The 14945-nt window shown below is 42.0% G+C and overlaps 1 protein-coding gene across 1 annotated transcript; it reads right to left on the bottom strand.

Annotated features, from left to right (window-relative positions):
• Window positions 1-1398: 1398 nt before the first annotated feature.
• On the bottom strand, window positions 1399-14719 carry zbtb38 (zinc finger and BTB domain containing 38). The gene is made up of 3 exons (XM_080511457.1): window positions 14592-14719; window positions 13784-14058; window positions 1399-5780 (listed from the first exon to the last, which is right to left on the bottom strand). The coding sequence occupies exon 3, from the start codon at window positions 5778-5780 to the stop codon at window positions 2097-2099; it is 3684 nt and encodes a 1227-aa protein (XP_080367583.1). The 5' UTR covers window positions 13784-14058; window positions 14592-14719; the 3' UTR covers window positions 1399-2096.
• Between the last annotated feature and the right edge of the window lie 226 nt (window positions 14720-14945).

The following is a 14945-nucleotide window of genomic DNA, read 5'->3' as shown; positions in this document are numbered from 1 at the left end:
AACATTACACCGACAAAGTCTCCAGTGGCATCAATGGTGTAACTTTAAACATTAAAGTTGCATTCAAAAGAAGCTACAGTTACATCTTTTGCACCTGTTCCTAATTAAATGCGCATGGCAATGAAGAGAAAGGTTACTACAGCTTATATCTGTATTCTGATTACAAAAAAAAAAAAAAAGAATTAGACTAGATATATCTTGGAATTATTACATGGGATTGATTACAATCTCAGGGAGAACATCACCCAAATGTTTTTTTTATTTTTTATATACAAGTTGTACTTTCATACAATGAGATTTAACACTTTCCAACTAAATCATTTGTTTTCTTTCAAGGTGACAGGAGTCCAATCTTCTTCATGGACACCAAGCTGAGGTAAAGTCAGGTATGCAACATCTTGTTTACATTGTCTTTGTCTCTTGCTCATGTGCAATGCATCACACACAATGTCACACTTCTATACTAGGAACAAATAGTCGAATACAATGGGTTTGACAAGATAGACATTTTTAGTAACAATGATTTTTGGTTATTTCCCTTCTTTGACATTTATGGGACGAGTAGATGGCCTGAGTGTCTTGGATGCAAACATGAAATTCTCCTCTGATGTTGCTAAAAATCTGTGGTGAAATCAAGGTTATTATATAAAATATATTTGTCTTCTACAGATCGTTTTTAGTTTTTCAATAATCATGTGCTATTTCAAAAGATTTTTAAAAATGTGATAAAATGCAAAGAATATCCTATAAGTTTGCAAGAGAAAACATTGAGAATAATAACTGAGTCATTAGCTCTTTTCTAACTGAAATACATTACTCTTGCATATATAAAAGAAAACATTGGTACTTGGGTTTACTCGAGAATAGGATCCATATTATTACTTAAATCATCTACTCCTTTTTTCCATACATATTCAACCTTGAGAATGGTATTTTAGTGCAGTATGGGGAAAGATTATGCATTAAATACCTAAAATAGTTCACCAAACCTTTAGACCATAGGCCCTATGTTCCAAAAAAGCAAAGAATTTAAAAACATCTGGAAATCACTTCTTGAGGCCTGACTCTTAAGTACAGATGCAGTTTGTGTGCAAGAATGAAGGAATGGACTTCTCAGAAGGGCTGCAGTTCCCCAGAGGACGGGGAGGAGCCCATAACCACCAGGTGGCTTTATATTTAAGAATCTGTTTGTCATATACCAGTTAATCTTTTAAAATGTTGCCTTTAAACTCTTGTTTACACTTGAACCAGAAGGTGTTTGTCACAATCAGAGGTTCACAACAATCTTGTGTGACATGTTGCTAGGCGGTTATTGAGTACTATGTATTGTACTTTGAACTTCAGGCAGACAGAAGACAGGGCTAGGCTGTGTAGAATATGAACAATATTTATTTAAATAGCCATACATGTTCTTTACATAATAAACACACAAAAGTAGTAACTTTATTCTGAATGGTGCCATATGTTAATTAGAAATTACGGTTATATCAATGGTGCTTAGAATTGAAATATAATTCTCAAAATATTAAATGAATTAATAAGCATAGTCTACCAATAAAGTGCAACTTACCATTCCCAGTTAACCGAATGGGAAATTCATCATTTATATTGATTTTCTCACACTTACAGTATGTCTAAAAAAGTGAAGACGTAACCACACGAGGAAGCTTTCCCACTGTCCAACACATTACCAATGCTGTTCTGATATTGCACACCTTTTGAAGAGACGGCATGTCTTTTCTTGAGGTTACAGTCATGTCATCGATTCTGCTTTACATGCATAGACAGACAAAGTACAGCATGTGTCATCTTATTGTGATTAAAAAGGAACAAAAACAGGACAAAGGTGAAAAGAATTACTGAGTGGCTTGGTTTATGAGGAATGATGCTGCAGCCTACACTGATGTTAGATCCTTATATTTAGTGTCCTTTTGAAACACTTTATTGACTTCAATGGAAAATACAACATTACAAATCATACATTTCACCACCAGAGTAGCAACTTGAATCCATATGTAAATTCAAACTTTTGTTTTGCTTTGTTGTCTTTTTTTTTTTTTTTTTGCTTCTTGTCAGTTGCATTCTCTCAAGGATCTTTAGAAAAATGGTTCCTCTTTGCACACCCATTTCTCTGGCTTGTGTACAGAAATGTGAGGACCTGTAGACTCAGAGTCATTCTGTCCAAAGGGTTTACAGGACTTCTCACGAGTGCTATGACTGTTAGTTCTTGGTCCCATCGAAGTATCCTTTTCTCTGTCTCTGTCACAGGCCGCCTGCTTTTTTGAAATGAAATGCAGAGGCTGCTGTGTGTTAAGTCTCTGTTTCACTATTTTATGCTTTGCTTTTGAGGGGGTAAGTGAAAACAAAGGGTCAATGCTGGGCGATCGTGGACTTTTAATACTGGGATATGATACATCTTTGAAGGCGTTGGAAGATATAAAGTCAGTGGTATCCTCGGGTTTAGACTTATTCTTATCAACAGAGAAAAGTCCTTCATCAGGCATTTCACATTTTATGTCAGTGACACCTTGATTGTCAGCTTCTTCTGTTTTGATGGTTGCTTGTTTCCCGTCCTCACTGAGGTGTGCAGAGTATTTGGAACCCGATGTGAAGTCGTCATAATTATACCCTTCCTCATTTGTCTCCTGGTGTTTTTTCTCATGGCTTCTCTTGGTGGCAAGGTAGAGAAAGCGCTGGGGGCAGAAGGAGCAGCGGTACCTCTTTTCAGGGTTGGGGCTACGGGGCATGTTGTCAAAGCAGGAGCCATTCTCCATGCAGTTGCTGCAGATGTAATCGCCGCTGGCAGGTGCCTCACCTGGCGGACCTTGTTTGCCACAGGTCCGGCAGAAGCATGGGTGAGAACCAATGACATGCGCTTTCAGACCGGTCTCTGTGATAAAGGAGCTGTCGCAGATGTCACAGTTGTACGTCGCCCTTGGGCTACAGTTTCTACTGAGACTGTGTTTCAGGCCCGCACTACCACCAGAGAGGCTCTCGTAGGTTAGCCGACTACTTCTATCAGGGTGGGCCTCGCTGGCAGTGCTTCTGTCTTCTGACGCTTCAAGATGACGATGAAGCAGAGCTTTCCTGTGCTTATACCTGAGCTTCTTTCTTTTCTTTTTAGCCTTGTAAGAATAGTAGGGTCGCCAAAGCTTATCAGCTGTGTCACACTCATTGTGATCTTCGTTTATTTCTGCCTCTGTACTAGCAGTGGCTTCTGTCCTGAAGCGGCGTCTGGGAGTCTCTGATTCCTCACTTGTTTGATGGCACCGACGTGAGCTCTGCTCCTCACTCACTCCTCTACTTCTCTTCTTCTTTCTGGGGAAGAGGTTTGATCCTTTGATTTGACGGCGGATGATGGCCTCGTTTCCAATCTTCACTGTTATCTGACAGAGTGGCATGGCATCACTATCCACAGATGGACCCGGGCATGCGGGTTTGGCGATATACGTTTCTGTTTTTGCCCCTACTGTTTTTTCGCGCAGCAGACTCTCTGTGCTTGTTTGAAGTATCTCTTTTGTCATGTCCTCAACTTTTTTTGCAGAAGCCGATAGCTCGCCTAACTTTGTAACAGTGCTCAAAGAGTTTAAGAATGGCATGCTGTGACTGATTTGCTCTGGGTTGATTAACACTGGTGGATGATCGTCGTAACCCTTTGTAGAGTCTGTATTGGATCTCAAAGAGAAGTTGCTTTCATAATTAACAAAGGCTGGATCTCCTCTTTCAGCCTCTCTTCTTTTGCCTCCACGAACTTCCACTTCGCTGTTCAGGTGTTGGTCAATATCTTGGTCACACGGCTTGTCAAAGCTGATGCGAGGCATGACAGGTGAGACGGTCTTCGTTGTTGCCATGAAGGTCAGAGGAAATGAAGCAGTATCGGGGTGACTTATCAGACTATTGTCTTCAAATGGAGGGATAAGAGAGTTGCTGCTGAGTGAGGACTGGTCAGGTCTTTCCACGCTCTCAGAATATGTCTGACTGTAAGTCTTATATTGTCTCTTTCGAAACTTCATGGGCAAAAGCCTGTAGAGCTTGATGGGATAAACACTGGCTTTCAGGCCACCATTGGCAGACTTTTTCTTCACTGCTAGACTGGGATCAATGCCGTGGAAGGACTTCTGATGGTTTTTCAAGATATAATATGTCATGAATGTCTCCAGACAGAAAATGCACTGATAGCGCCGTTCGCCTGTGTGCCAAATCTCATGCTTTGTGCGATACTCTGCTAAAGCAAATACTTTATTACAATAATGACAGGGATAGGCCCTCTGCCACGAGTGTACATTCTCATGTCGTTTCAGACTGGATAGGGTGACATAGACCCGTTTACACACACTGCAGTTGTACCTCCTTTGGGTACCATAAGGCCTCACAGCTTTCTCTTCCCGTGGAAACTCTGTCAGGTCATCTTGAAGGTGCTCTGCTGCAAAAGGACTCGATTGAGTGGGAGAAGGAAGTTGACTCTCGACACCTTCCTTGTCCGACTCCTCGTCTTTAGCGTGGTCCACCTCTTTGGCTGACGAATCCCCAGTATCCAGTTTTGGTGGGCCTCTCCCAGCCCTGGGACAGACCTGCTCATGGTTACGCAGCCTTTTCAGGTGTATGAACTTTCTGTGGCAAAACTTGCAGAACAAATGGCTAATGAAACGCTTTTTATGTACCTCTGAGTGAATGGTAAGAAGAGCATTATTTGTGAAAATCTCTGGACAGTGCTCACAGCTGTAGATAGAAATGCTGTCCTCTGTGTGAGGGGAAAGGGTCGGTGGTCCCAAATCCATCTGAGCATTGTCAGTGACAGTCGGTGTTCGTGTGTCTGGGCTTTTGTCTGCTTCTGCCACTGAAAAAAGTGGCGGCGGTGTTGTGACAGCAGCAGGTCCTGCAGCAACATCAGCAGTTATTGTGGGAGCCTTTGCATTTGGTTCATCTTTTTGAATTTCAGCTGGTGTTGGAAGTATACTTCGACCCAAAATGCCTGTCAGTCGGTGGCGTTTTTTTAAGGGGCCTGCATTCCTGTAAATTAGTTGCTTTGGCTGTGGTACAACTGGTTTACAGACCTTTTTGTTGTCCGACTGACTAGTGTCTTTGTCCTCAGTGGACTTGCTTACTGCATATGAGTGTTCTGAGAGGGCAAGACTTGGTTCATTGCTCCCATTGAAGTAGGACGTATTAGGACAGCTTGATGGAAGCTGTCCTGCGTCTGGTGACTGCCTTTCCCCATCGGTTTGAACAAGAGGGGTGAAGGGGTCGGTCCCTGGACACACCTCAGTGATAGAGAAGGCGTTGGTGATGCGTGGCCCTCTGGCGCTGTCAATCTCCTCGAGCCTGGGAACTTCTTTCTTTGTATTTTTGGACACTGGGGCTGTGTAGCAGTCTTTTGATTTAACATTTTTTTCCTGCTTCTCATGCTCTGCAAGCTTCTCTAAAAAAGGAATTCCAAGTCTTTTTCCAGCTGCTACCAGCCCACCTGTGTCCTCTGCACCAAGGGATGATACCTTTGAGCAGTATATAAAATTAAGGATGGAAGCAAACACTTCAGACTTCAGGTCCATCAGCTCCAGCACTTGGCCAGAAGTCCATGTCTCAGAAGTGGTCAGAGCATTCCTGAAGTACCCACTGCAGGCTGCCAGGATGTTCTTGTGGGCCCGAAACTTCACGTCCTCCACCACAATGGTAACATCACAGAAGAGGCCTTGAGAGCGCTGCTCATTGAGCTTGCTAAGCACACTGTGTGGATGAGTGCTATCCATCAGGTTCTGAGTGCACGGGGACACCATGGTCATCTAAAAAATAAGACAGAACAAGCAATTACATTAGCAATCACAGTTAATTTTCACAATACAATCTATTTGGAAATAAAGGTGTGTACATTTTATATTTGAAAGGATTTTTAGCCCTTCCTATTTTTTAACACTAGATGGCAGTAATGTTCTAACAGATAAACCCCAGCATCAACAGTCTGGTGACTTCAGTCATCCCATTCTCAATTGCATCCTTGTTAAAAGGGCCGAGCACACAACAAAACCCAAAACAACAGCTTAAAGATTGAATTTGATACAAATTCTGTAATTAACAAAACCACATCATTGTAGACTCTTTGGACTTCAACCAAATTGCCTTAACTTGTTCTTGACTGACTTATACAATCAGAAGTGTCACGTGCAGCTTTATTTATTCTTGGGGTTTCTTTTTGTACAGATAAACATATTCATGAATGATAAAGCCAATATGAGACATTTTAAAAGATTGTCCACTTGTCAGGGCTTCAATTGGGGGAATGATTCGATCTTTGAACCTATATATGTAGGAAAGGATCTTATCTGAAATGTTAGCTGGTAACTAATATGCGGAATCACTTATTAAAACTCTAGTCTGTGTTTGTTGAGCATGACACTGGCTTCCCAAATGTTAGGTGTCGCTGGAAAATCTTCACTCATGAGTGATACATACAGATACATAGAAATACAAAAAAATAGTGTCTTTTCACTCAACAATGTGACTCCATATGTGTGTAAAACTTTGGTAACGACATACACATGCACTGTAATTACTGTGATTATACAACTCCAATTCTAAAAAGTTTGCAACAGTGTGTGGGATGTAAATAAAACCAGGATGCAGTGTAATTTTCATAAACATTATTTCATATTAGAGAGTACAATGTTGAAATGAGACGTTTTACAATTTTAAGTTCATTTAAAATTTACCAGGAGTGATTCAGCCCAAAATAGTGAAGGCAGGGGCACTAAAAGGTCTGAAATGTAATGAAATGTTTAGAACTAAAACAGCCAAAGGGGCATTTTGCAAATAGATTAATTGGCAACAGTTCAGTAAAGTGATTAGGGATAAAAGAGCATTTTACAGAGTCTGTATCTCCTAGAAGTACAAATAGACAGAGGTTCACCAAACTGCCAAAACAGTGTAAAAGTTTTTTTTTTTTCATTCGTTAGACAATGCATCTTCTGATGATGGGCAAATGCAGAGTACAACCTGGAAACAAGTCATCATTCCATCACAAACATCGAACAACAGACAATCACACACCCTCACACCACTTTGAATCACCATGTAGCCTCAAACCCATTGGGAGGAAACCAGAGTACCGAGAAAAACCCTCTGCACGCACATGGAGAACATGCAAGCTGCACACACAAAAGCTCCCAAGCTTAATCTGCACTGAAACTGGGGAACGTCTTGCGAAGAAGCAACAGTGGTGACTCCTACACTCTTTGTGGCCAATTTTTCTGCATTTGAAGTTGTAAAATGTGAAATAAGATAAGTCCTTCTAAACTACATAATGTTAGCCGAATTTTTGAAATGATCAAGAAATCTTTGTGGACAAACGACAACTCATAGGTAGGTTTATGATATTGGCAATCTTTAGGCATTAAAGCCAACATGATTACGTACTGCAAACTACTGTGAAATCTTTATTCAGCAATCCACAAATGCAATTTAAGGCTTTATCATGGAAAAGTTGCACCAATGCTTATAAGGTGGTACACAGAGAGTTTACATATATCTGCACAGCCTCTGTCAATGGTGAAACATACATTGAAGCTTAATAACAACATATTCTCTCATCTAGACATAATCCCTCGTATACGTTTCAGTAAGATAGTGATAACCCACACACTGCATCTATCACATTCACATGTGACCACAAAAAGAGAGAACAGCCTGAAGACTTCACAGAAAATTGTTAATATGCTGTACTTTCCAGCTCTTTATATGTTTTTCTAATTCATACTCGCATGGATTAACTTTTGTTTTTACACTCTGAAAAGGTGTTTCATAAATAATCAATTAATGAAAGGTTGAGCCCAGACCCAAATCACGAGTGGATTAAGTTTTTATAAAAGCTGTGGAAGAACTGGGTTTCCATCAGTTTCCACTGTTTTAAATTGTAACTAGTAGTAATTGATTTGTATGATACTTTAGCTGGTTGTAGTGGTCTCATTAGAGGCATATTCTGCAGTTAAGAAAACATGACATGTGGATAATTGTGCTATGATGAACCAAACATCTTGTCACTTGTGTCACCGACAGTTGCTGTCAACTAACCATATGCCACCATTATTAGAAGCCGGATGAAGGAAATTGCAATTAGGAAAACAGTGATGAAATGTCATATACAACATAATTGAGGTTAATAACAGCAGAAACATTTCAACATGTCTTGTTGATGTGGTAATGAGATTATAATTTATGTTGATAGTATTCTGATGAATTGAAGACCAGTGCACACTGGAATACAACACTGACCTGATTGAACAATTGAAGCAGATTTTCTTTATTGGAGGATAGTTTACACACCATTTGCATCCTGACACATCAACATTTAGAGTTTGATGCTGCAATGTGACCAAAGGCGATCCGGTAACTTTAGAGGAAATTAAAGTTCATCAGTCTGACAGTTTATTGTCATTTGTCGTCACTGAGTCATTTTGCATACATTACACAGCATGCTGGCCGACGCATGCATATTATTCTTTTATGAGGTGAATAATAACACCCGCATTAATGCATTTTTAATGTCCCACTCATGTTTATAAGTAACTACCTTTTTTTCATCCTCCGCATATGGCTGCACCAGAACCCATGCAATGACCGTACAGCGTAGCATGAGACAGTTATCTTCCTCAGTGAACTGCTACTCTAGAGGCGGCGCTGCTAAGTCAGTCTCTCTGTTGGAAAGCAGTTTATGTTCTGCATGTGAATCCTGCTGCAAACAGAAAAATATTTCTTTAGTCTGTGTAAATTGCTTTAAAAATCTAAACTATTTCATTATTTTAGTTGTTTTATTACAATAACAGCTTGATGCCAAATATTTGGAAGTGTTTTGATGCATACAGTACAATGTTGTTCATTTGAGGCAGTTGTTAATAATTTGTTACTGATGTAATTCTTAGTTTTGTAAAAAAACAAACAAAAAAACCCCCATCTTTACAGTTTTATGTTTGTGCAACAAATACAATATGGCTGCCATGCTTTGAAAGCCACGCAGACTGATGAAACACAACCTCCCTCCTGCCTTCTTTCTCATACAGGCCTCCGTTGTCATGGCAACATGCTATGGCGCAGCACTTATTGGGATTCAGCTGGATGGCAATTGACGGTATTAGCCGTCCGGGTATTCGGTCCCTTCTCTCTCACAAGCATCCTGCCCTGCCTGAGAACCTGCAACACACAGCAGCCTGCAGAGCAGCCGAGGTTTGCCTTTGTCTCCGTTCAATATACTTTGTGTATGTGTAGTGGTCTGGGGGTCTTTGTCTGCAGAAGGAAATGGACTTTCTCGTCTATCATATCATAAGCGCATGCAAGGCTCCACACATTATATACTATATATACTAAGTTTGCATTAGCGTTTGCATCATAGTTTTACCTTTTCTTCTCGGCTGCTTTCACACAATATCGACATCATTTTTCCCAGTTTAAATCAATCGTTGTGGCTTATTGGCACCACATGCTGAGCGGAAATTTTGAATTTGTCATCAGTGCTCATGAATTTGCCACACCCAACCTTAGTTCATCTTCAAAGACAGTGTGAATTTTTTTTTTTTTTTACTTCTTCACAGATAAAGTAAAAATCCCCACACAACAAACCACAACACAAGAAATGACAGTGCAGCTTACAGACAGTATTGTCAAACAAAGAGCGAAATGTCAAAGCCAAAGCCACTTCACGCACCTCTGCAAAGCGTACTTCCGCATAACACAAGTTAGAAATTGTGGGAAACCATGCAAAACATACCTTAGTAAATCAGAGAAAATGATGCAGGGCGAACAGGAAACAATGTCATGCAGTATCCCTTTTCTACACGCTCTACACGCCCTTCTATATGTTTAAAAACTGTTTCGGGAGAGCAAGGCGAAAGTAGTTTTTTTTTTTTTTTTCTATGATGCTCGCTGAACAGTGGTGTTGTCAGAAGCGGAGCTTTTTCTGACGTCTTTCTTCCTCTCCCTCCCTCTCTGTGTGCAGATGACTCCCGCTCCAACGTCCTTCGCCTCGATCCATGCAGCCCTGGTCCCAGGCTAGATCAGCCCTGCCCTCCTCTGTGCTACCACAGCTATAGGAATAATTCACGGCTTCTACGGCGTGCAGCTGAACCCGAGTGTGGGTCTGCCTTTGTGCTAGCTGGCCAACTGAGGCTTTCGATCTGTAGCCACTGAGCAGGAAACTGCAACTTTTATCAAGCATGGCAGAGGGCTGGAAGGAGAGTGGAGAGATGCAGGGTGCTACATCACACACCAGCTCCGCACTCGATTCCAGAGAAGACGCTCAGCTGCTTTGCTATTAGCAGCGCAAGCTGAGGGGTCCTCTGCCGTACAGCAGACGCTGTATTAAATCAGTCAGATCGCACTGCTGCTCGATGTTGACCGAAAAGGGAAAATGTCGGTAGCATGAAACATAATTATCTCGGGCTCGCTGAAGGAAGATGCACCTTGAATGCATAACGCCACACCATCTGTTTAATGCTCGTACGCACAGTCTCTGCTTTCGGTCGGTGCTTACGCAGTCACTGTGGTTAGGTAACGCAGAATATGAGAGAAGATGGCACTGACTACTGTCCTCTTGTGTAACACGTCAGTCCAAGGACAGATGTTGATCTCTGTCGTGTCTTATGGTTGCAGCCCGCATGCAAACCGAGTGAAAAGCCGAGAGGAAGAGCGGGACTCTGGGTACACCTATATAGAGGCTGCTGATTGATGCAAAAGCAGCAGATGCGTCAGCACTGCAGACGAGGGGGAGGGGAGGTAGCTAAACACGACATGGCTCTGTGAGCCTCTCACCAGCCTCTGAGGACGGAAGCAACTGTTTTATTTACACAACTGAGTGTGGAGTCATATGACTGTCTTCTCCACCATTCAGACTCCTCGCCACTTCAAACCAGCTTCAAAGCGCTCGGATTTTATGGTACTGCCGACTTCAAAAGATAAGAAAATTAGCAGGTGCTGTATCTTTATGCATGCACGCACCCATTGCCCTGGAGGAAGAAAATGTGCCTGTCAATATGTGTTTGAGGTTTTATTTTTGTAAGATACACTCACGCTAACGTTGGAAATCGTAGTTTCTGTGTTCAGTATATATACCACTCAGCTGTATTCTGAATACACTTTTAGCCACAAGCACAGGCTGACAGTGTCATTACAGTGTCCAAGCTATCAATACACCCAGACAAGAAAAGGTTTTTTGGCCTTTCGTCACAGCACAGGTAGCAGGTCGTATGGCAGGCAGTGTCTATCCTCTCAGTTTTTCATTCTTTGTTAAAATGTTCACATCTTCCAAGATATGTCCCATTAGATTATGTAGATTTGCCCTAGAAAGTGAGAGACGTGTTTATATTTGGAGTATCCTCTGCTATGACAATTATTGATTGAGTAAACTTGCAGCCATAATAAAACAATAAATAGGATGGGTTTTTTTTAACCTTCGCCAAAGGAAGTTGGGCGATCAATGAAGTTGGCCAAGAAGGTTATGTTTTGATCTGCAGGTATTTATTGGTTAGTATGTATGTATTTTACCAACTTTTTGGAAAAATTACTCAACCAAATTGCATGAATCTTCAGGGCTGATTTCTCATCATCCAAGGAGCAATTGATTATATTTTGGGACATTAACCGAATAAATCCCCAGAGGCTGCGAAAACATTGCCCATGCAAAGCAGATGAGAGAGGCACCTCATGGAGGAGATCAGCATCTGTTGCTGTGGAGACGCTCCCTGTTCAGTGTTCCAGACAGTGATGTCGCCACCTGACCTACCTAGTTAGCATGGACATGAGCTCACGGCTATCATGCTAGCAATGCGAACTCTGTTCCGCAAAGCAAATGTGGCGTTGGTGAAGGTATGCACTCTACCGACTGCCCATTCTAGTGTAATTGAATGCACTGAATCCAATGTCGGTTAATTACAAAAGTGGCGAATTCTAATTTATTGTTTTTGATTGATTATGGGTAAGAGATCATTTAGATCACGTTTGGGACATAGAGATCTTGTTCATCTTCTAAAACTATAATAATAATGACAATACATTTTTATTACTCTATATTACACAATATACTGAATTAAAATTATGAATTTAAAAAGCACATTTAAAAACTAGTGCTATGAAATGCAACACAGAACAACATGACAAGGTTCTCGTTCAATCAGGAGGGTTAGGGTTATGGTTAGGGTTAACAATAACCATTATAATCTTCATACAGAATCCTGGGCCAACCCTTGGACCTCTTGCCATTCAGATGTGCCTGGTAAACCTCTAATAAGAGGTGACCAGGGAGCATTGTCATCAGATGCCCAACAATCTTGACTGGCTCCCGTCAGCGCAGAATAGTCGCTGCTTGATTATATCTCTTGTCTGGAAGCAACTTGGGGTCTGCCACTGCAATCACATGTGGACAAAGCAGGGACTATGGATAGACAGATGCTAGTAATAATAATAACTCATTTCAAATGTTGCGCTTGCAAAAGATGCTGCCATGTTTCTCAGTAGATAGGTGTGTTTACACCACCTGCTGATTTACACATGTGTTGCTCAATCTGCTGCACAAACTGATTCATAAATAACTGGCCTACATTTACAGAGCGCTAAAGCTTTAACAGAGGAGCAACATGAAGTGATGTGGTCAGTGTGTCTGTAAAAACCCATATTATTAAATTAAACATTTAAAGACAAGTCATTATCAACAATGAGCTGGCATCATGAGCCGATATGCTCCTTAATCGCATGAAAGGTTTTGCACTTCCTATATTCTCCAAATATATGTTTGAAGACTGATTACATACTTAAGACTTTTAAGAATTTTAACTTCTTGAGAAGCCTATTTTCTTCCTCCTATATACTCTGCCCATTCATAGCAGCCCCCTGCTATCTGGCCTGGTTTGTATGCTTTTAGTTCTCAAATTCACGGTAAAGACGCACATGAGACGAGGTCGAATCAATAAATAAAACTCACCTTCTCCAGTGTGGAAAGACAGAGACTGAAGGTTCTCTTTCGATAGTGCCGTGTTTAAGGTTTTATTCAAAGCTTAATTTAAATCAGAGATGAACATATTTTTTGATTATGTTTCAGCGGAATAGCAGTTTGTATTGTGATCTCAAAGGTTGTCCTCTGACAGGACTGATAGGCATTTGACGGAAAATTACTGAGTTTAAACTCTTTTCTTCTGAATTACACTGCAAACTTAAACAGGCCATTGTCTGAGAACTGTAGACGTGACTATGAACTGTTGTTATAGCAACCTTTGCCACACTTACACCATTTATTTTTGTAAGTCCCTGCATCGGGGGGGGGGGGGGGGGGGGGGGGGGAGGGGGGGGGGGGGTGTTCTCATAAAACATTGTGTCTCTATCCTTGTATAATTGAAATAAGATTTGTTTTTAAGTGTGAAATAATCTTCCTATACTTTTGGCACAGCTGTGCTTTCACAGTCACACTTAAGCACTGATCACAAAATTCACTTCCTTTACAGAAAGCACACAGCTAATAGTGCTGGCTAGTGGCATGCGCTGAATATTCTGTATGCTGCGCTCAATGTCACAGCTCGGAAGTGTTGGAAACCACATGACAGAGTACACAGGCCTCTGTGCCTCTGATGCTCAGTGAGCTCGGCTGCGGCCTGGAGCGACGATCAGCAGCAGGGAGCCAAAGACTGCAGTACCAGGCTGAGTAGGCCTCATCCTCATTCTCCAAGCATTCACACACGTAGCGCACAAAAACACTCCTCTCTGTGAGCATTAATGCAGCTAGCCATACGAAGCACTTATACAGAGAGTCGCCTACCAAAATGTCTCTGCTGAAGGTGTTGGCGTGCCTGCCTCTTCCGCTCTGGACGTCTTTTTTGGTGTTTGTTCAGAAGTAGGCGAGGACAGCGACTACCCGGCTCCCATTCTTCCTTTGGGCCTAAGTTTAGGCCTGCACCATCGTCCTTCTTCGCCGCTGTCTTTGGACTCTGGTCCTGGCAGAGGTTCCCTCCTTCCTGCTGAGCATAGTTGACTTCTGGAGGCTGCTGCCACTGCTGCGTCACTCTCGCCGCATCACTGACCCACAAAGAGGAGCTGCGAAGGAGGGGTGGTGTGCTGAATGAGTGGAACACAGGGACAAGCAGAAAACAAGCGGCACTGCTTCTACGCTGCTCCAACAAACAAACGGATGAGGCTTCCGCTCTGCCTCAGTGTGAGGCCTTGTTGCTGCCTGTGGTATTCAGGAAGTGAGTCTGGGAGACAGATCCTTTATTGTTACGTAATGAATATTTTTCCTCCCTGACCAGACTCAGCTGAGAAGGCTGTACAAGAGGCTAATAATAGGCCGAGGTACCTACCAGTCAAGGCCGCATGTCGGATCACTCTGACCTAGCTCGGCAGAGGAATAGATCATATTTAGGGAAACATTTATAATAGACTGACTATGCCCGTGTTGTTCTTTTGGTGCGTTAACATCGCAGAGGATTTGTGAATCCCATCTTTATCACTGTGTGACGGTAGACGCAACATCAAAACAAAGATGCAACAATGTAACTATTAACACCTAATAGACCATATGTTTCTGATTCATGGAGGTGCCTGAGAATAGAAGAAAAAGCTATGCATACCTTTGTCTTTGGTTACTGTTGCTTGCTTGTGCAGGTTTCAGGTGAAGGATGGCAGATGCCCTTACAGACAGACAGACACACACGCACTAGGTTTCAAAGGAGAGTGTGTGGTAGTGTCTAGGCCAGGATATGGTAACCAGAAGTACAGCACTTGTTTTGCACACGTTACAGGAGGGTTTATTTGCCTGATCCTCCTCCTCCTCCTCCCATCATGACTCTGGTTTTATCTGCCATGCTGCTCCCTCTGCTGGCTGCTCCGCTGAAAGAATCTCACACACACACACACACACGCACGCACACACACACTTTGTGGATGGAGTGTAAAGGGCTTCCAGCAGAGGGCGCACTAAGCTT

Source organism: Blennius ocellaris (genome assembly GCF_963422515.1).
Source record: "Blennius ocellaris genome assembly, chromosome: 2".
Taxonomy (NCBI): domain Eukaryota; kingdom Metazoa; phylum Chordata; class Actinopteri; order Blenniiformes; family Blenniidae; genus Blennius; species Blennius ocellaris.
This window is presented reverse-complemented; position numbering and strand designations above follow the sequence as displayed.

Excerpts from the sequence above, each read along its gene's own strand:
- zbtb38 (XM_080511457.1), bottom strand. The coding sequence starts at position 5,780 with ATGACCATGGTGTCCCCGTGCACTCAGAACCTGATGGATAGCACTCAT.